The following is a 19,712-nucleotide window of genomic DNA, read 5'->3' as shown; positions in this document are numbered from 1 at the left end:
AAAGCATATAAAAATTACATTTTAAAATATTACTTTTATTCAATCCTAGCTCATTAGCTCGTTTCTTAATTTTCATCTAGTCTTGATCCCCAATAATTTTCAATTTACATGCCCAACGCAAACTTAAGAACTCAAAATTTCTCATTTCTTGCAATTGTTCCTGTATACATTTCCTGAGCACTAAAACTACAATCATAATTTCATTTAAGGACTTACCTCCCTCTTGTCTTTGTCTTTTTCTTTGTCCTCATGAGGACTGCTGGATCGTTGGATAGGAGGTGGCAGCTCAGGGCTGTGGGTCCGCTCTGTGCTGATGGCTGCAGATTCCCTAGGTGGAGCATCACCCTCTCCATGACGACGAGAAGCAGGAGAGGAACTGCGATGAGTCAAGGTGGCTGTACGGGGTTTAGTTGCAGCACTTCTAGACCTATGTATGGAATTTGGGGAAGGGGAGAAAATGGAGAATCAGCTAGTGGGAGAAGAGAAGGCCCCCTCCCCATCTCCCTCTTCATCTACCCATAATTCATTCACCATATTACCTATTTTCAAGTTTTCTAATCTTTTCATTGTTCTAATCAAAAGATTTAAACTACATTCAAACTGGGAAAAAAATTCTTCCCTGCCTTATACTAACTCCCTTGTTTCCCAATAAATCCCTCCCTTGGACCCTGGCCATACCACCCAGGCCATACCCACCACCTGGGAATGGCTTCCCCATGCCCTCCACCCATTCCACTCCCTACCCCCCCAACTCATTTCATAACTCACCTCAGAGCCCACCTCCTCCAGGAAGCCTTCCCTGTTTAAGCAGGCCAGGGTAAGGATTCCTTCCTCCCCCAGGGAATTGCTGACAAACCACCACCCCCCCTAGCCTGGCAGTCCATATACATCAGAACAAAAAAATAAAATAAAATAAAATAAAATAACAAAATAAAAACAACAAAAAGAGAAGGGGATATGTATATGTCTGTCCATCCTGTCGCTTTAGCCTGTCAGCTCCTAGAGGGCAGGGACCGTGTCTTCGGAATGCTCTGTGCAGCGCCTAGCACACCGTGGGCGCTCAATAAATATTAAATTAATTAACCCATTAGACCCATTCCCTCCCTTCCTCTTGGACCACCCCTTACCGACTGCGGGAGGTGTCAGAAGATGAAGCAGAGTCAGCTGAGGTTGAACGATGACCCCGGCGGCTCTTTGGAGCAGGTGATGCACTTCGGGACCTGAAAGAGAAGGGACTACAAGTAGGACCATGTTTTCTATAGTGGTACTTTGGCTCTGGACCTCTCAAATGAGGTTTCTTCCTTCCACCAACACCACTAGCCACAAGTCAAATGTTCTTACTTTTTCCCCTCTAGTATGAGGAACCAAAAACTCTTTCCTCTCAGATCATCAACTCACCGTTTCCGTTTCTTGTCCTTGGATTTGCGTTTGCTCTTTGGAGTAGGTGATCTGAGAATGCAAACAGAGAAATTAAAAAGAAAGCAAAAAATAAAAATGATACACATATCTAGAAAGTTTACTTTACTGACAGTCTGGAGAGGCAATGAATCTAATCTAAAGAACATGGAAAATAAAGCCCTGAACATGCCCATGCCACCAGTTACCCCTACAAGAAAAGGGGAGCTCTCACCTATGCTTCCGTTTCTTGGACTCAGACTCTGACCTTTAAGTAGAAACATAAAAATTAACATGTTTCCCAAGGTTTTCTCGAGGCCCCCAATCAAATCAAATGCTCAAGCTTCATACCTGTGTTTCTTCTTCTTTGAACTCTTTTTCCTCTCCCTTCGAGGAGAGCTACTCTCTGACCTGCTAAAGATGTATTCAGAAGCACAGTCATTGGATGGATCACACCAATATTCTTCAATGATCTCCATTCACATTATCACCTAACAGATACCCTTTCAATGATTCCTAAACTACTTGTACCTTCTAATTCTTAATGAGACAAAGACATAAAGAAAAACCCCTGAAATATTTTCTTCAGGAGATAAATAAAAACAGGTCCCTGATATCCTGCTAATTAGCTCTAGCTGGAAAAAGCTCCAAACTTTAATCTCTTCCATTCATAAAAGCACCCACCTCTTACAGGAGAAATTCAAACATATTGTTTTCTAATTCAGCCTATAAAGAACAGCTTTCTGATGCTCTCAGCACCAACAAACATCTTTTCCATCAACATTGAAGGTCACCAATAACCACACTCAATTCCACAGCAACAAACAATCCTTGACTATCCCTAAAAAGCCACCTTTCCCAACATTAACTCACCGGCCTCTGTCTTTCTTCTTTTTCTTCTTCTTTTGTTTTGGGGTAGGAGATCGTGAACTACTAGACTCCCGAACAAGACTAGAAAATAAAGTAAAATTGTTAACAAGGTCAGCTGCTCGGGACACTTGATCCCAAGAGAAAAATAGCCTTTTATATCAAAAGGCAAGCATTTCAGAAAAAAACATTCAAGGGACACTAATATAGGAAACCTGGACTTAAAGAGAAAGAAACAGACAGAAATGGAATCTGACATATCCATATCTGTAGTCCTCAAGTACCTGTAAGGTTTAGGAGGTTCTTGGGCTGGTTGCTTGGCCTCTCGAGCTCTACGCTGAGGGTCAAAGGAGCTACCATCAACATAGGAGTCACTGATACCAAAGGCAGCACGGAGCCGCTCATTCTTCTTCTCATTTAACTCTGCCAGCTGGTGAGTCTCAGTTACCCTGCAGAGAAAGAAAATCAGGGTCAAAGGTTGAACTGAAGCAAAGCTGGGACTGGGAGCTTAGGGAGGTTGGGAACAAAGGGCAAAGGAAAAAAAAAAAAAAAAAAAGCTCTACAAAAAAGGAAGCTAGAATAAGACAGATATAGCAATAGAAAGACTCAAGAAAAAACAAAGTACTCTTCAATATGCAATGGATAATATCATAGATAGAAGCTTATTGGGTACAGAAAGCAGGACCAGGAGACTCTGGAAAGATTACAGTGGAGTACAAAAGAAGCCAAGATGGAAATGAAAACAAGCATAGTAGTGTAATGGCTGGAGAGATAAGAGGCAAAACACTTACACAGGCCTCTGTGTGGAGGTCTCCTCCTTGCCCCCAGGGTTCACATCCTTTTCCAGCAACATGAGTCGGAAGGTTGCTACTTTCTCTTGAATCTGTTGTTCCTCGTACCTGCAGCACAAACTCCCCTGATTAGAGGTCAACATGATATCCCCCCTTAGTCCTATACCATATTCCCTTTTGTCTTCCAACAGGGTCTGAATTCCCCTCATATACACACCTTTTCTTCTACACACTCACACAAACCTTTCATTCTCTGCCACCCAAAGGACCCTGGCTCTCTAATTTTCCATCTAACTTTCTCATCTGTGTGCTTATCCTTTGACACAAACATTTTCACCACCCAGCTCCAAATTCTATCTATTCTGTCCCTCTTTTCCCTTTACAATTCTGTCATGTCAGTGCTTCATTCAACCCCAGTCCCTTTGGCTTTATTTTTAAATCACTCCTGCCTCTGTAGTACTTTAACTACCCTAAGATTTGTTCCAATTCCTATCCTTTATCCCTATCTACCTTCTTACACTGCCTTATCGAAACCAACACTTGCCTGTCCTTTTCTCCTGTTATATTTTGTCCCCCACAAACTTTTCCTAATAAATTAGGAAATTTCTCAGTTCCCCACCCTATTTGTCTTCCCTCTCCCCTTCAATAATACCACAACTATTCCATCATCTTCCCAAGTTTTCACTTAACTCTTCCCATTTCTTGCTTTTTTCTATTTCCCCAACTTCTCTTTACATCCTTTTTCAACCAATCCTAAACTTCCTGCATTTTAACTTCAATCTTACTCCCAGCTCCCTTCTGCTCTTCAATCACTCAGTCCTCAGCTCTCCCCCAGCCCTCCCCTCACCCCTGCTCTTCCATCATCTCTTCCAGCTCGAGGCATCGCAGCTCGACGCGCCGCTTGCGCTCGTGGTCCAGGATGTCAGGGTTAGGCCGCTTCACCAGGGCAGCCTCCAGGCGCCGCAGTTCTTCCTCGCCCTTGTAGTCAGGCCGCTCGCCCCTCCGACCCCGCACCAGGGACAGGTTGCGCTGGACGTAGCCGTTGGTGCCGCTGCCCCGGGGCGTCGGCAGCCCGATCCCGTTGTACATGGCCCCGTGCCCAGGGGGCACCACCGCTCCTGAAGGTGAGCGGGGAGACATGGGTCAGGCCCCTTATCCCACACTAACCACCACCCACGCAAATCCCTGTTTCTTTCATCTGTTTCTTTCTTTTATAATAGACATGCAAGAACCATCACCAAAGCTTTTATACTGCCACTACTCTTTTGCCTTTTCTCCCCAAATCAGCTTTTCCTTGGCCTTTCTCACACCATCTGTTTTCCCCAAACCTCCATCATACTGAAACAGCATCCTCCAACCCCCCTTTCTCCTATATTTTCAATGGACCTGATCCCTTCCAGACTACCCATTTCTGTACTATTCCTTCACAAGTCAACAGAGACTCATTCTTCTTATCTTATCAGTCCTTGTTGCTTCTTTGGTCTCAGTACCACAACTATCACTAACTTCAAACCTTTTGTTAGCTGACTGGCCTCCAGAAGAGGGCACCACAGACACCAAGCATAAATTTCAGAGGCACAAAAACTTCCCACCTCAAGTCATCAGGGGCCCTTTAAAGGCTGAGGCCTAAACAGGGATTCACAACAGCATAAGGTTATCTTTTAATAGGCTCATGATTCTAGAAAATCACAGACGAAACTATTATTGAGTAAACTTGTAATGCTCTCTCTAGTTCCAGACAAGAACTAGAGGCCCATATGAAATATAGTACTAGAATAGATACTGTTCTTCCAGAAAATATCACCCTCTTACCACCCATCATTTTCATTCTTAGCCTTCTACTGCCTCCAATATTAAATCATATTTATGAAACCAAAAACTTGCAATTTCTTACTCTTAATTTTCTTCACATGGAATCCTATCTATGACTTAGAAAAACATACTTCTCAAAAAAACCAAAAACATTTTCCCCAAAGTACCAATGACCTTAATTTCTTTTCTACATTCTTAGCCTTCTTACTACATTTCTACCCTTCTTAATCAGAAGGTCATTTTTTCTCTATTCAGTCCCTCAAAATGTCCCCAGTCTTTCCAGTCCCCCTCTCTTCAGAGTATTTTAATCCTTACTCAAATTATCTACTGTCCCCTACCTCTTACTTCCCTCTCAAAGTCCTGACCTATCAAAGTGTTTCTTTCTCTGGCAAAATGTTCTACCACATTTCCCTATCTAAAACTGTGACAATTCCCCCTCTCTCACAATGTTTACCTACATACACCCTGTTCCTTTCTCCCACTTTTCCAAAATGTTCTAAAGAGAGAAAAGATCAAAAAAGAGAAATTCCTAAGTGGAAAATGAAGGTATAGCCTTAAGTAGAGAAAAAAAAAGTAAGAAGACTAGTGGAGAAGCAAGGGAACTAAGTAAAACCATACATAAAATATGCAAGAATAGCAATTTAGGAAAAGCTGGGAAGGAAAAAAGATAAAGGATAATATGTATGAAAGACTATCCCAAGAGGAAAAACCTTTTCCAAGAATTCCACTTGCTCTGAAAAAGGGGTCTACAAGAGCCTGGGTTTTTCTTGCTCCATAGGTCTTAAAGAAAAGGACAAAAAGTAAAACATGACCAAAGAAAAAAGAGGCAAGCAATGGGAGAAGCAAAGTAAGTGAAAATAGAAGAAACAGGAAAACCTTAAGTGAAAGGTTTCCTTAGTCCAGAATCCCACCTTCTTCTCTTATCTCTTTTCTCACTCCTCAAAATCCCAAAATTTTTTCCCCTTGTACTATAATTTCCACTTTCTTCCCAAGGTCCTGGAGTGTTTTTTCCCCCTCAAATTATTCAACATATTCACTCACCCACACTTCCATACCACTTCACCCAAACTCCCTTCCAATCCCCTACAGAGAAAATCAAGTGACTTCATTTCAGGCAACACTAGAGACTGGGAAAGGGAAAACTGTTAGGAAGCCCTTGGGGTTGGGGGCATCTAAAGTAGTATGTTCAGCAAAGGCTGGGAGGGTATAAGAAAAGATTAATGGGTTAGAGGCAGTAGGAGTGTGGGGAGAGAAGAGACATGCAGGAAAAAATATGAATCTAAAGAGTTAGGAATTATGTGGGCATTTATAGGAAAAAGGGAATCTCTCAAGAAGCCACAGGGGAAAAAAATTCAGAAGGCATAGTTCAAAGTAACAAAATAAAGGACTAAGTGAAAGGGATTCACAAATAAAAGACTAAAAGCAAAGATTATCAGAATACATAAAGGAGGCCTGGATAAAGGACATATAAATTGGCTTTACAACTAGAGGAAAAACCTGTTAAAGTTGGGAAAAGTCACTTATTTCTGACTGATCAGAACAGCAATATGAACTTATAAAATGACATTAGATAATTATAGTGGAAAGTAGTAACTTGTGAATATAATGAAAGGAAATGCACCAAGAATCACACTAGAACAGGTAATAGTTCATCTAATCCAACCCCACATTCCACACTGAAAATGGAAAGAGAAAAGTGACTTGCTCAAGGTCATACAACTGATCACTAAAAGCAAGGTTTCCCAACTCCCCATTAAGTAGGCTCTCTCTTGTCATTCCTATTCTCAGGGATATAACGATTCACATTAGATTATAAACTCCTTGAGGGCAGAGACTTTTGCCTCCTTTAGTATCTCTTCATGTTTAGCACATTGCCTGGCACACAGTAGCCGATTATCAAAAAAAATTAAGGATAATTATCACAGTAGCCGATTATCAAAAAAAAATTAGGATAAAGGGGTAATGGACAGACCACAGGATCCCCTGAAATCAGAAGGATCTGCCTGAATCCAAATCCTCCTTAAACACTTAACTTCAATTGCCTAGCAAAAAAAAAAAAAAAAAAAGGGCCAGGCCAGATTTGGTCTTGCCAGCAACGAAAAAGAGGGAATAGATTTAATCTTCACACGTGGCTATATGGAGTACATATTTCTCCTTTTTAACATTTCTATCAGTTCATAGAGATTTTCCAGTTCAAATTTTTAAGAAACCTTTTAGGAGTTCCCAGTACAAAAGGCACATCCACCAAAAGCTAACCATACACATTTTTTGGCAATTTTGAACAACAAGGAAAGAAATCCTCTAATATGGCAGATGAAAAAATAAAATAAGATTTGGGGAAAATTGAGTAGTATCATTGAATAAGATCAGGGACCAATAACAAATATAAGAGAGAAAAAGGAGCAACAAGAAACTGACGGACTAACTAGATAGAAAACACAATTAAGGAACCCTGGGAAAAAGACGACATAGAGAAGGTAGTATGGGAGGGGGTCAAGGACCTAAGGGGAGGTTATAATTCGTGGAGGATGAAACAGCTGAGTAGTAAAAATTAGGAGAGAGGGGAGCGTCAGAGTTAGCCTACTACAGAGTACCCAGCTCCCCCACCGGAAGGTGCAGGGGAGCAGCAATTTTTTTCATTTTGGAAGGAAAGGGTTTGGCTACAGGTCGAGTCACAGGCATATACAGTTCTCCAATTCTCCACAATTGGCACGTGGAACGGGGGGGGCGGGGGGAGGGGGAGGTTAGTTACAGAAGCGCGCACCCTTCTCTCGAGTCTCGGTCACCCCACACACATACACACACATCCCCTCCCCCGCGCGCGCGAGACCGCGTTCGGTTGGCGACGCGCGCCGCAGCCGAAGAGGGGGAGGGAAAAGGAGTACGCGCGCCAGGGTCAGCTACGAGGAAAGGGGGAAGTGGGAAATAGAAGGATATTGAAAAAGAGTAAGGAAGGAATAAGCGCGAGCGCGAGGCAGCGAGCGCGCGTGCGCGTATGCGGCCTGGTCGGTTCTCCTCGCGCCGGGGCCACCGCGCGGCCGCCCCTCCCCCCACCGCCCGGCTCTCTCTCACCCGCTCACCCGCCGCCGCCGACTCCTCCTCCGCCTCCGCCCGCCGGGCCGGGGGGGGGGGGGGGGGGGGGGGGGGGGGGGGGGGGGGGAATTCTTCCGCGACTGCTTTGCGGGGTACTGAGTCCTTCGGGGCCTGGAGTTGCTGCCTTGCCTTGCCTCTTCTTCTACCTTGCCACAGCCGCCACCGCCTCCTCGCTTCCTCGGGGGCCGCAGCGGGCTCCGACTGCGCCACTCGCACCCCGCCTGGGCCGCGCTGCACGTCAGTACGACTAACAGAAAACGTCAGCACGCACGTACGTCGCAGGGATCGCCGGGAAGCGTAGTGTGAGACGCACTCTTCCCACGCTCTTTACACTGTTTCTTCGCGCAGTCGCAAGCCTCCAGTCTTTCTTTCTTTAACCCCACACACACCCACACCCCCGCAAGCTTTCGCATCGCGATGCCTTAAGGGAAGTGTAGTCCCGTGAGCATGTACGTCTGCTTAATGCCGCCAGGAACTCACTGCGACTCCCGTCATGCACCACGAGTGGGGGGGGGAGGGGGAGTTCGGGGAGTAAGGAAAGCTGCGGAAATGTATTCTGGAGACTGGCCACTGGGGGAAAGTGTTGTATTAACGCCACATCAATAGGATGCCCATAAGGCATTGAGAAGGCCTAAACCACAGTTCCTCGATCCCCGAGGGAATTCTGGGAGTCGTAGTTTAACAGGGGAAAGGAAACTTGTGTCTTAGTATCACCCCAAGAGCAGGGGGGTAAGGGGGGATGGGCTTTACCATTTTGTCGGTCGCCATCTTAATAGGCGATGGCCTGACTCTGATTGACCCTTACCCATAATTCACTTGTGTGAAATGTTTATGGGAATAGTCTAGAAACATATCCAGGGTGCACTTGATGAAAAGAAGGGAAAACAAGCAGGTTTAAAACATGATTTTCTGTAGCAATCCATATAATTAGGGAAATTTCCCCAGTGGATCATAGAATTTAGATAAACAGTCCCCAGCTTGCTAAATCCAATAGTTCCGTGTATATCTTTTAGACAGCCAATTGCAGTACATGAAATCCTCACTTTCAACACTTATTTGTTGTGTGACCTTGGTTACTTCTAGTGTTAGCCTCATTTTCTAAAGTATAAAATGTGAGTGATAATGCCTCCACACTTCAATTTAAAGTCCTATTTTACGCCGCATCAAACATCACCCTAGTTTCTCAAAGGCACAAAGCACAGTCTGGCATGTCCCAATAAGATATAAAAGCTTTGAGTAATGTATAGCTGCCTTCACAAACACCTGTCACATACAAATTGATTAATTTTTTGGCCACAGAAACTCTGGAAATCCATGTCTGGAATTTATTAGAAGTTATGATCTGCTTCAATAAAAACACTATCCAAACAAAATTAAGGCTCCTTGATCCTATTACATGCATCAAAAAACCAGTGTGAATAATCTTAAAATGATATAGAAATGTGAGTTATTTCACAGTATAAAAACATAATGGAAGTGCTACAGTTATGTAGGAATTAATTTTTAAATATATTTCAAAGGGAGAAATAATAGAAAAGAACAGGAATGTTATCATTCCCAGAAAAGATGATCAGGCAACATCAGCAACTATTCAATTCAATGGACATTTATTAGGTGCCTACTATGTATGTGCAAGGTACTATACTAGGTGCTAAGGATACAAGGATAAAAATTAAATTATTTTCCTATCTCTAGAAAATCTTTTATGAGATCCATAGACATTTAGAGAGGGTCCTTAATTTAAAAAAAAAAAAATTAAGCTTTCTTGAGCAATTTTATACAACAGATTTCATCTTCACAGTCATGCAATTAATTGAAAGGGACAGAGAATTCAAGATCCCAAAAAAGCATTAGATTCAGTCTTCTAAAAAACAGTGCTCCCAGTACCTCTTAAGATCATATGAATCCTTGACAAATATCATCTCTAAGTATCACTATCAAATAAGTAATAAAACAGAGTGGTATTTGTTCACTACTCTTAGTAAGGAGATTCTATACAGAGTCTAGAAGAGGTATTCCCTATAATTGGCAAACTCCTCCAGATGCGATTGCATGGAGATAAAATTATGTTGGAGTAGATAGTATTTGGGTTGATCTGTATAACTTAGGTTAGAAATCAAAGGTGAAGAAGAGAACTGAAAGTATTCCAAGTAGGGGAGCAAAAGTGATATAGAGAGGGTAAAAAGGGATATCCAGTTTGAAGAGAAGTAAGATTATAGAGAACCGAAGGAATCTGAGTTGAAAGGAAACTTAGAAAGATTTTAAAATATCCTTTCCCATTTTACAGATGAGTAAAATAAGACTAAAAGATATTTAAATGACTCATTCAAACTCACAAAGTTATTAAATGGCAAGGCCAGGTTTCAAACTCAGATTTCCTAACTTCAAATCCAACAGCAAATTCATCCACCATGTTATCATACTTCATACGACTGAAAAGGTAGTAGTAAAAGCTTGATATGAACCCAAGACTTCTGACTCTATAACTCTTTCAACAAAACAACACTTTTCTGGATTCTGAAGTCCTTGAGACCAGGAATTGTGTCATAAATTTATCTCTGTAGAAAAGCCTGCACTTATTACAGTGCCTCTACATGACAGGGCTTAATAAATGTTTGTTGAATTGAAAATTAAACTGGGAATGAGAAAATCTTCAGGGATATATTCTAATCATAAATTCAAAAATACCTCGTCATTAATGTTTTTCACACAAAAGTTTTGTCACAAAAGACAAACTCAATAGACACCATCATATTGTATTATTGTACCTGAGTAATCACATATTTAGGTTATAACTCCCTCAAACACTTCAAGAACTGTGGTTTCATCAGCTAGGGAGTCTCTTGACCAATCCTCTACTCCTTGAGTGACTATTAGAAAGATGAGATTAATTTTGTTAGGTGGAGATGGGCATTCTAATCAATCAACAAGTATTTACTAAGATTCCATCAGACTTGATAATCAACATCTCATGAGCACCTTCAGTACCATCTGCTCTTCTAACTAGAGAGCTGGAAAGCAGAGTAAGTAGCTATTCCCAAAGCCTCCATTTAAAGAGAGCTCCCAAGCTAGCCATATCTTTATCTCCCATCAGCTGCAACTCCTTTGGACTGAACTCCATGCCTGGGTATCTTTCCCTCTATATAGTTTCCCACTCCGCTTTTCAGTTTCCTTTTGTGTGTTGTCTTCTTCCACTAGAGGAAGTTCCTTAAGGATAAAAGCTCCTTCTGTTTTTGTTTTTATATCTTCAGCATTTAGCACAATGCCAGGTACATAGTAAACACGTAATAAATATTTATTTATCAACTGACTTTCTACATTGCCCATTTCCATACACTAGATGACTGGTACTAAGGATACAAAAGAAAAGAAAAATAGTCTCTATCCTCAAGATATCTATATTATGGGAAGAGAAAACTACAGAAAGTTTGTAGTTTTCTACAACTATATTTCTATAGAATTATAGAAATGCAAGATGTGTTCAGATATCTGTGAGAAAGGCTGTTAAAATCTTAGGAAGTAGTGAGCAATCAGACTGTTAAGGGTAGATGGAGTACTTTATAGAAGTTTGAATTTTGGATAATTGATACCTTTGATTTCATCCTTCATACTGGTTTACCATCTTTCTCTGGGCTACCCCTCAAATCCATATTTTCAGGTTGGATATCTAGAGAGATAACTACCCTAGAGGTTCAATGGGGCCTGTACTCTTAAAACTACAGCTCACCATCCTCCACCAGTACACTTACTTTTAATGGTTGGCCAACAGGTAACTAGCTCAAAGCAAAGGCCTATCTTGAAACAGCATCAAAAGAACAATTGTAATAAACATTCCCTGGTAAACCTAAGGCTCATACTTCCACAGCTACACTTAGCTCCTTCTTCAATGGAAAGAGTGTATACTCATAGAGTACCTTAATAAAGAGGCAAACACATAAGGAACAAGGGTGGCCCAGGCAACTCATTGCTCCAGCACTGCAAGGTTCTCCTGACCTGTCCCTTCTGGAGTTTTCATCTTGTTCCCCTGGGAGTCAGCATCTCTCCTGGGCTCCCTGAGCTCTGCAGTTGAGTCTTCCACAGCCAGGTCTAATTCCTTCATCAGTGCACAGCTCATACCCCTGAAAGTTCTCTATTTTCATGTCTGTGTAGGCCTATTCTTGCTAAGTTCGGTGTTTTCTACAAGAATTAGTTCTGATATAAGACACCATAGCCAGCAGGGAGGAGAACGATGAGAGAAATCCCCTCTACACAATGAGAAACAATTGCGTCTCAAGAGCTGTTTTCCTTCTATAGCTATCTTCCTTCTCTAATGTCAGAGATTACCCTCCTGATAGTTTCTATGCCTCAACTCAAATCTCTAGAGATTAGAGCTTGCTTTTTAACGGGCCACCAGGGGGCAATGCTTTGGCCAGTCTATGGCGAGTTGCCTTCCAATACCATAATTGACTTGAAGAATTTCACACTTCAAAAAAGATAGGGTAGTACAAACATTTCTTTGCCCTTTATTTAAGACATTAACACTTTGTTGTCTTTGCTCTTCATCTATATATTCAATAATTTCATTTTCCAGTCTGGGGGAAAAGCAATTATTCATTCAGAGGTCTTCCTTTATTTCCCCCCCCCCCCACCACATACTAGTAACACAAACCAAGGGCATTAGAATACCCTATGGAACATCAGCAAGTTCTGCTGACCCCAGAGTTTGTTGGAAATTCTCTAAAAAGTTGGGATAGAACACTATAACATAATGTAATACCAACACTACATTAGCATTATATCATCAGAGAGAAGGCCAAGAATGGGAGTCTTTTGTTATCATTAGTGAGCTTATTAACAGGAAGTAAGGACTTCCTGTTAATGAATTAAAGGAAAAACATTAAGTACTTATTATGTGCCAAACACTGGAATGCAAAAAGAATAATATTCCCTCTCCTCTCAAGGAACTCGCTTCGAGTTCAGCTGCAGGGAGGATGCAAAGGCTTGAAGATCCTAAGGGCTCAGTGGCAAGAAGGATGTCAAGGCCCACAAGTCCTTAGGCTCCATCAAGGCACATTATTGAACATTTGTATCAGCCTTTGGGCATCTTACAAGTAGCCAGAATAACCATTTATCAGTCAGTTTCATAGAACCCCGACTTCTGTGGTTTCATCACACCTATTCTATATCACACATCCTATAATACCATATAGGTGAGTGTGATGCAAGTTTAAGATGTGTTCCTCTGCTTTGTATGTGTGTGTGTATGTTTTGAGTAAGAAGAAGGGTTGTTTGTTATATATGTTCAAACAAGCAGAGATAATTGTCAGTTTAGATAGATTTATGCCTTTGCTACTAGATTCTGCTAAGTGGTTAATTAACCTTCTAACTCTGTTAGGTTAAAAACTGTAAGATTGTCAACAAATATTTATACTTTCACAGGTAAGATGAGGAAGTTGACCTTGATTGTCTCTAAACTCTTTTCTAGCTCTAAATCTATGATTTTATAATAATAATAGTAATAGTAATAATAATGATAATTGCTAGCATTTACATAGCTCTCTAAGATAACAAGCAATTTGCATATCTTATGAGATTTAATCCTCACCGCAGTTTTGTGAGGTAAGTTCTATTATTGACTTCATTTTACAGGTGGGGAAACTGAGTCTGAGAAATTAAGAAACTTGCCCAAAGTCACAAAAATAGTAACCGAGGCCAGAATTTGAACTCAGGTCTTCCTGCCTCCCAAGTCTAATGTTGAGGCCACTTAGCTGCATGTGATTCTACTAGAACTTGTACTATCCCTCCACATTAGAGAAGAGGTACAAAGATGGATAGGGAACCCTCCTAGTTCCCAGTTTCATGTTTCATTTGTTTCAAGTATTCCAAAAACACAAGTGACAATCCAATATTATTACAATGATGGCAGTTAAATTACCTGGGGGAACCTAGTTTATTATTACTGAAGGCATGAGGAGTTGGTGGTGATTTTTGAGCTAGTCAGGATGTTACAACCAACCATCCCAGTAAGGAAGCCCCAAGGTGCCTGGGATACCAGCTCAAATAGGACTTTGAAGTTGCAAGCTTTATAGGAACAGAGCTAAACTATAAATCCTTCTTCTCTTCATAGACTGAGGCAGTATGGACAGAAAACTATGTCTTCCTTCTATTGTGGAGCATGTTTGTATATTTGTTTTCACAGCTTTGAAGTAAATGTTTCTTTGTGAACATTAATATACTATTAGTAGTTAAAAGAAATTGGCAGACTACTGGGTCTGTATTCCAAGGAAATTATAAAGGAGGGAAAAGAACCCATATGTGCAAAAATGTTTGTAGCAGCTTTTTGTGGAGGCAGAGAACTGGAAAATGAGTAGATGCCCATCAGTTGGGGAATGCCTGAACAAGTTGTAGTATAGGTAATGGAATATTGTTGTTCTATAAAAAATTATGAAGGCCTAGAAAGGCCTGGAAAAATTTACATGAACTGATAATCAGTAAAACAAGTAGAAGCAGGAATGCATTGTACACAGTAACAGCAAGAATGTGCAATGCTCAACTGTGAAAGACTTGGTTCTTTCTCAGTGGTTCAGTGATCTAAGACAATCCCAATAAACTTTGGATAGAAAATGCTCTCTGCATCCAGAAAGAGAACTATGGAGACTGAATGTAAATCAACACATGTTATGTTCACTTCTTTTTTCTATTTTATTTTTCTCTCCCATGATTTTTCTCTTTTGTTCTGATTTTTCTCTCCCAACATGATTCATACAGAAATGTGTATTAAAAAGTTAATATATGTGTATAACTGAAGTGGGAGGGAAACTGTTCCCTTTACTGAAGCTGTGTTTCCTTTAAGCTTATCACTCTGAAACTGTATTTCCTTTTGGAGTCTCAGCCCCCCCTTCCATAAGGAAGGCATATCCCCCAGATAAGTTATCTTTCCAGGATGCCAGAGCCTTTGATTCAATTAGAAATTCTGGTCAAAAGGTACCAGTGTTGTTAATTCCAATAGATCGGGGCTAGAAACTATTAAGCATCTAAACCTGGGAACCTGAGTCCTGAAATCTCAAGACTCGTTTTAAAGGGCAAGTTTCTGGACTCACTCCTTGCAGAGGCCCAAGCAATTTGCTAGAACCCTCTGCCCACTGAGAAGGCATTCTCTTCTCAATTCCAGAATCCATTTCCTTAATAAGACCTTGCCACTATAGAAGTCAGTCTCTTAGCAAACTGGTTTCTATCCAACAATAAACTTTCATTTCTGTCATTAATAATTCGGGATAAGTGAATTCTTTCACTTTAAACCTGCAGCTGACCAAAAGGGGATTTTTTAACTCTCTTATTGCTACTAACCTCATACCACTGGGAATTGAGGGGATACAAACTTCATCATAACCAGAAAAACATAAAATTAAAAAAGAAATTGATAGGACTGAAGACCCTCTATACTTGAGTGAACACCATCAATAAAGGGTAGAGCCAATGGCAGAGAGTCTGAATACCCCTTTAAAGATCTATAGAACCCTGGGAGAGCAGTGAGATATAACCTCATTGTAATAATAAATGCATTAAATGCTTCTCTAATAATGGGGGGCTAAAAGTAAATGTTAGACAGTGTTAAGTATATGCAATCTCATATAGCGCTTTGTTCTACAATTCTATAATGTACTTAACATATGTAATATGGTGGGATAGCAGCTCTCTATTATGTCCCCCCCTCCCTTTTTTTTTACTAGATTTGAAGAAAATGCCGTCTAGAGAATTCAGAATGTTCCTTCCTCAATATAAGATATTCAAAAGACTGAGTCCATAAATTCTTCACTCAGGCTCCATTCCATGTTCTTCTGCCATTGCCAGTGGTGGGTGGTTAGGAAGAAGTCCCCCTTGCCACAGTTCTTCAAGGGGAGAAGGTGAAGAGATAGTCCTCAAAAATTACAGCTTCCTGAAGAACTCAGTTCTTCTGATCTAACTTCTAAAAGCTGACTTGAGTCTGCTTTTCATGCTGACTGACTCCTTGAGGTCAAACTGCTCTTTAAAAGTCCAAAGCATGGTTGGGCAATTGTCCTCATACAATGACCAATGCCATATTATGTTATCATATTGTTTAGAAAGCACCTTTATGGGGGGCAGGTAAGTGGTGCAGTAGGTAGAGCACCAGCCCTGATTCAGGAGGATCTGAGTTCAAATCTGATCTCAGAAATTTAATACTTCCTAGCTGTGTAACCCTGTGCAAGTCACTTAACCCCAACTGTGGAAAGGAAGGAAAGAAGGAAAAGAAGGAAGGAAAGGAAGAAAAGAAAGAAAGCACCTTTATATTCCAATTTTTGCTCCTATACATCAAATACATAAAACAAAATTAAAGGGTTGAAACTAGGTGATCACTAAAGTACCTTCCAATCCTAAACTTGATTATTTTACTCCAGGCAGGAGAATTTCTAAAGACATGAACTCTATAGCCAGAAAAATAAAGTCTTCTTAGAGATTCCTAGGTAATAACCTTTCCTGCTCACTAGTTTAGCCCACTTCCAAATCAGAATCCCAGAGAAAGTCTGTATATTGTCTTTTTACATCCTCACAGTTTCTATGCCAAGTTCCAGATTGAGTTTTCAGTCTTAATCTTTCAACAGCACGCTCATTCATCTCTTTGCAAGGGATTTTTTTTTTTTTTTTTTTTTTTTTTGCTGAAGCAATTGGAGTTAAGTGAGTTGTTGCCCAGGGTCACACAGACAGGAAGTATTCAGTGTCTGAGGACACATTTGAACTCAGATCCTCCTGATTTCAAAGCTGGTACTCAACTACACCAACTAGCTGTCCCCAAGGGATATTTTTTTTTTAACCTCACATTTTTCTCTATAAAGAAAAAAAAGTTGATTTTTCCTAAAGCACATCGATTGGGAACTATTGCTATTTGCCCAGGGGGGAGTGGGAAGGGACAGAATAGTAAAAAGGCTCCCCATTCCTTTTAGAGAGGATGCTTACAAGATTTTCAGGCTTGAAGAATTACACCTAAAAAGTTAAGATAGAAAAGACAGCAGAATTAGTTTTTCCTTGAGCAGGATTGCTCTTATTCTGCATATCTCAAGCTAAAGTCTGAGATAGCCTTAGTCATCGTCTTAGATAATTCTAAATGATCTGCTGATTTACAGAAAGAAATGGGTAAATTCAAGCATATAGGCCATAAGCTATACAATGTGTAATGAGTTTTCTCAGTCAGTAAAAATTAAGTGCAGAATTACAGAACAGTGTCACAACCAACTATCTCTCAATGAAAACTATGCAAAGCTCTATATACTTATGTCCTACTTTAAGAAACCCACACATAAAAATCACTCAAGTATTAAATACCTACTATATTCTAGTCTCTAATAAATGAACAAAAATAAAGCAGTTCCTGTCCTCAAAAGAGTTTATATTCTCCTGAGAAAATAACATATACCCATATAACTAAATACAAATTATAGGATAGAAAATGAACCTGATTTGCATAGAAAATTCCCTCTACTAATACAACTTGGATCTTGTCTACAATTTACAATAGCAAAGAGTTGTGTAGAGCACTGATAAGTTTCATGACTAGACAAGGCCACATAGTAAATATGAAAATCGAGGACTTGAACTCAGGCCTTCTTGGTTCCATAATATAAGGCAAAGTATGTGTGTATGTGTGTTTATATAATGAATCCAATGTAATTTGAGGTGGCTGCCTAGCTTTGGAGATTAGGAAAATGCTTGCATAAGAGATGCCACATATACTAAGCTTTAAAGGGATTCTAAAATGCAGAGGTGAGGAGAGAGTTTATTCTGGACAAGGAGTGGGAAGCCTCTGCAAAGGGAGAAAGACAAGAGAATCAATGTTGCATATACAAAAAACAAGATGCAAGTTTGACTGGAATGTAGTTTGCAGTAAAAAACTTGACTGACAGGTCACAAGACAGGAAAGGGAGGTTGTAGTTAAGTTGTGAAGAGTTTTAAATATCAAACCGAGGATTTAGCATTTTATCTGGGGGTAAGAGGGAGTCATTAGTGCTCCTGAGCAGGGGAGTCATATGATCACATAGCACTGTGACAGCTGTTTGGAGGATTTTGGAGAAAGGGGAGAAACTTGAGGCATGGAGATCAACAAGACTATTGCCGTAGTTCAGACAAATTTCTACTTGGTATTCATCCCACCAAGTTACAAATGGAATTCCTAACTCATGTTTTTCTGATGATTGGATAAATGTTCAAAGTATACTTGAGATTGGTTAAAATGAGCCCATCAAAAACTGGATGAGATCTTCCCATCTAAAACTGAATCTGTACTAGTCCCAAAGGGGTAGAATATTGCACCAGTCCTTGCTTTATTAAGGAACTCATCTGGTTGGGACTCAGTTATACAATATGCATCAAGTTCATACCTTTAGGAGCCCAGACTCTAATGAGAAGTGGAATAGGCCCATTTTTTTCATTCTTTTTGGCTTAATAAACCTCTTGTCCTAGCACCCTGGGGAAAAAAAATTATTTAAAGCTGAGATTTAGGAAATGCAAATTAAAATAACAGGTTTCTCTTAGTAGATAGGCAAAATTGGCACATACTAATAAAGGGAAAATGACAAATACTAGAGAAGCTATGGAAAAACAGACACTGTCAGTAGAGTTTTAAACTGGTCCAACTCTTCTGGAAAGCAATTTAAAACCATGCCCAAAGTTATTAAAGTATATATCCCATCTGACTACATACCACTACTAGGTCTATATCTCAAAGAGAAAAAGGATCTAGATAAATTAAAAAAAAAAATACAGAAGTTTTTGTTGGTAGTGGTTTGGGTTTGGTTTTTTACAGTGACAAAGAATTGGAAACTAGGGGGTATCCATTAAATAGGGAATGGCCCAACTAGCTAGGTAGATTATTTCAGAAAAAAATCTGAGAAGACTTATAGAAATTGAAGTATAATGAAATGAGATGAACCAGAAGAATATATACAATAATAGCAACAGGCACATTTCTGAAACACTTAAGAACTCTTATGGAGGCAATGAGCAATCAATATTCTAGGAGAGTCAGGATGAAACAAACTACCTACCTCCTATAAAAGAGGTAAGGTTCCCCAAAAAGTGTCATATTGAAAAATATTCAATGTACAATATGAATCATACATGACATTATTTCCTCTACACAAAAAAGTGCCAAAACACTAAAAAGTCTCTCACACAGAAATGTACTAATAAAAGTTCTTACACAATTAAATTTCATCTGCATTAGTAACACTTTCTTAAATCTAAACAACTAAAAAAAAACCCCAATAAATCAATCTCTTAATTTGTAGAATTTGTAGATTTCTAAGGTAGAAATGCTTACAATGAAAATATAACAATCAACTCTCAGAGCTGGCTCCATTACACCATACACACCCCTTTTTTATGTGAGGCAATCAGGGTTAGGTGACTTGGCCAGGGTCCCACAGCTAGTAAGTGTCAGATGTCTGAGGCTAGATTTGAACTCAGGTTCTCCTAATTCATGGTGCCACCTGGTTACCCCCACATCATTTCTTCACACAGGTGACAGTCAGACTTAAATAGGTAAAATGGATTTCAATTCTACCTTTATACTTCCCTTATGGGATTATTGTAAGGAAAGGACTTGGCAAACTGAAAAGACCTGATTATTATATTTATCCAAGGGCAAAAGGGGGAGGGAGATGATTTCTTTGTTATTGAGGACTTTCCTTATACTTTCTGGTTTCTTTTTCTAGGAGAGAAGTCAACAACAGTGGCTCAAAGGCCTCATGTGTTTATTTTAGC

General features: G+C 40.1%; 1 protein-coding gene across 9 annotated transcripts in view; it reads right to left on the bottom strand.

Moving 5' to 3' along the window:
* The window catches only part of SRRM2 (serine/arginine repetitive matrix 2), a 39,699-nt gene that overhangs the window by 9,970 nt on the left and 10,017 nt on the right, over positions 1–19,712 (bottom strand). For 6 of the 9 annotated variants that reach the window (XM_031945656.1, XM_031945649.1, XM_031945653.1 and 3 more), the window contains exons 3-11: positions 3,901–4,171; positions 3,054–3,161; positions 2,547–2,711; positions 2,269–2,346; positions 1,747–1,809; positions 1,631–1,663; positions 1,399–1,449; positions 1,128–1,220; positions 217–427 (exon numbers count right to left, since the gene is read on the bottom strand). In XM_031945656.1, the coding sequence (XP_031801516.1) occupies positions 217–427; positions 1,128–1,220; positions 1,399–1,449; positions 1,631–1,663; positions 1,747–1,809; positions 2,269–2,346; positions 2,547–2,711; positions 3,054–3,161; positions 3,901–4,142 (1,044 nt within the window). In that variant the 5' untranslated portion in view covers positions 4,143–4,171. Of the gene's footprint in view, positions 1–216; positions 428–1,127; positions 1,221–1,398; positions 1,450–1,630; positions 1,664–1,746; positions 1,810–2,268; positions 2,347–2,546; positions 2,712–3,053; positions 3,162–3,900; positions 4,172–7,937; positions 7,998–19,712 lie in introns of those variants that run through there. The other 3 variants (XM_031945652.1, XM_031945651.1, XM_031945654.1) reach the window with 3 other exon arrangements.

This window comes from Sarcophilus harrisii, chromosome 1, assembly GCF_902635505.1.
Source record: "Sarcophilus harrisii chromosome 1, mSarHar1.11, whole genome shotgun sequence".
Classification (NCBI taxonomy): domain Eukaryota; kingdom Metazoa; phylum Chordata; class Mammalia; order Dasyuromorphia; family Dasyuridae; genus Sarcophilus; species Sarcophilus harrisii.
Note: the sequence above shows the minus strand (reverse complement) of the source record. Positions and strands in the feature narration are given on the sequence as shown.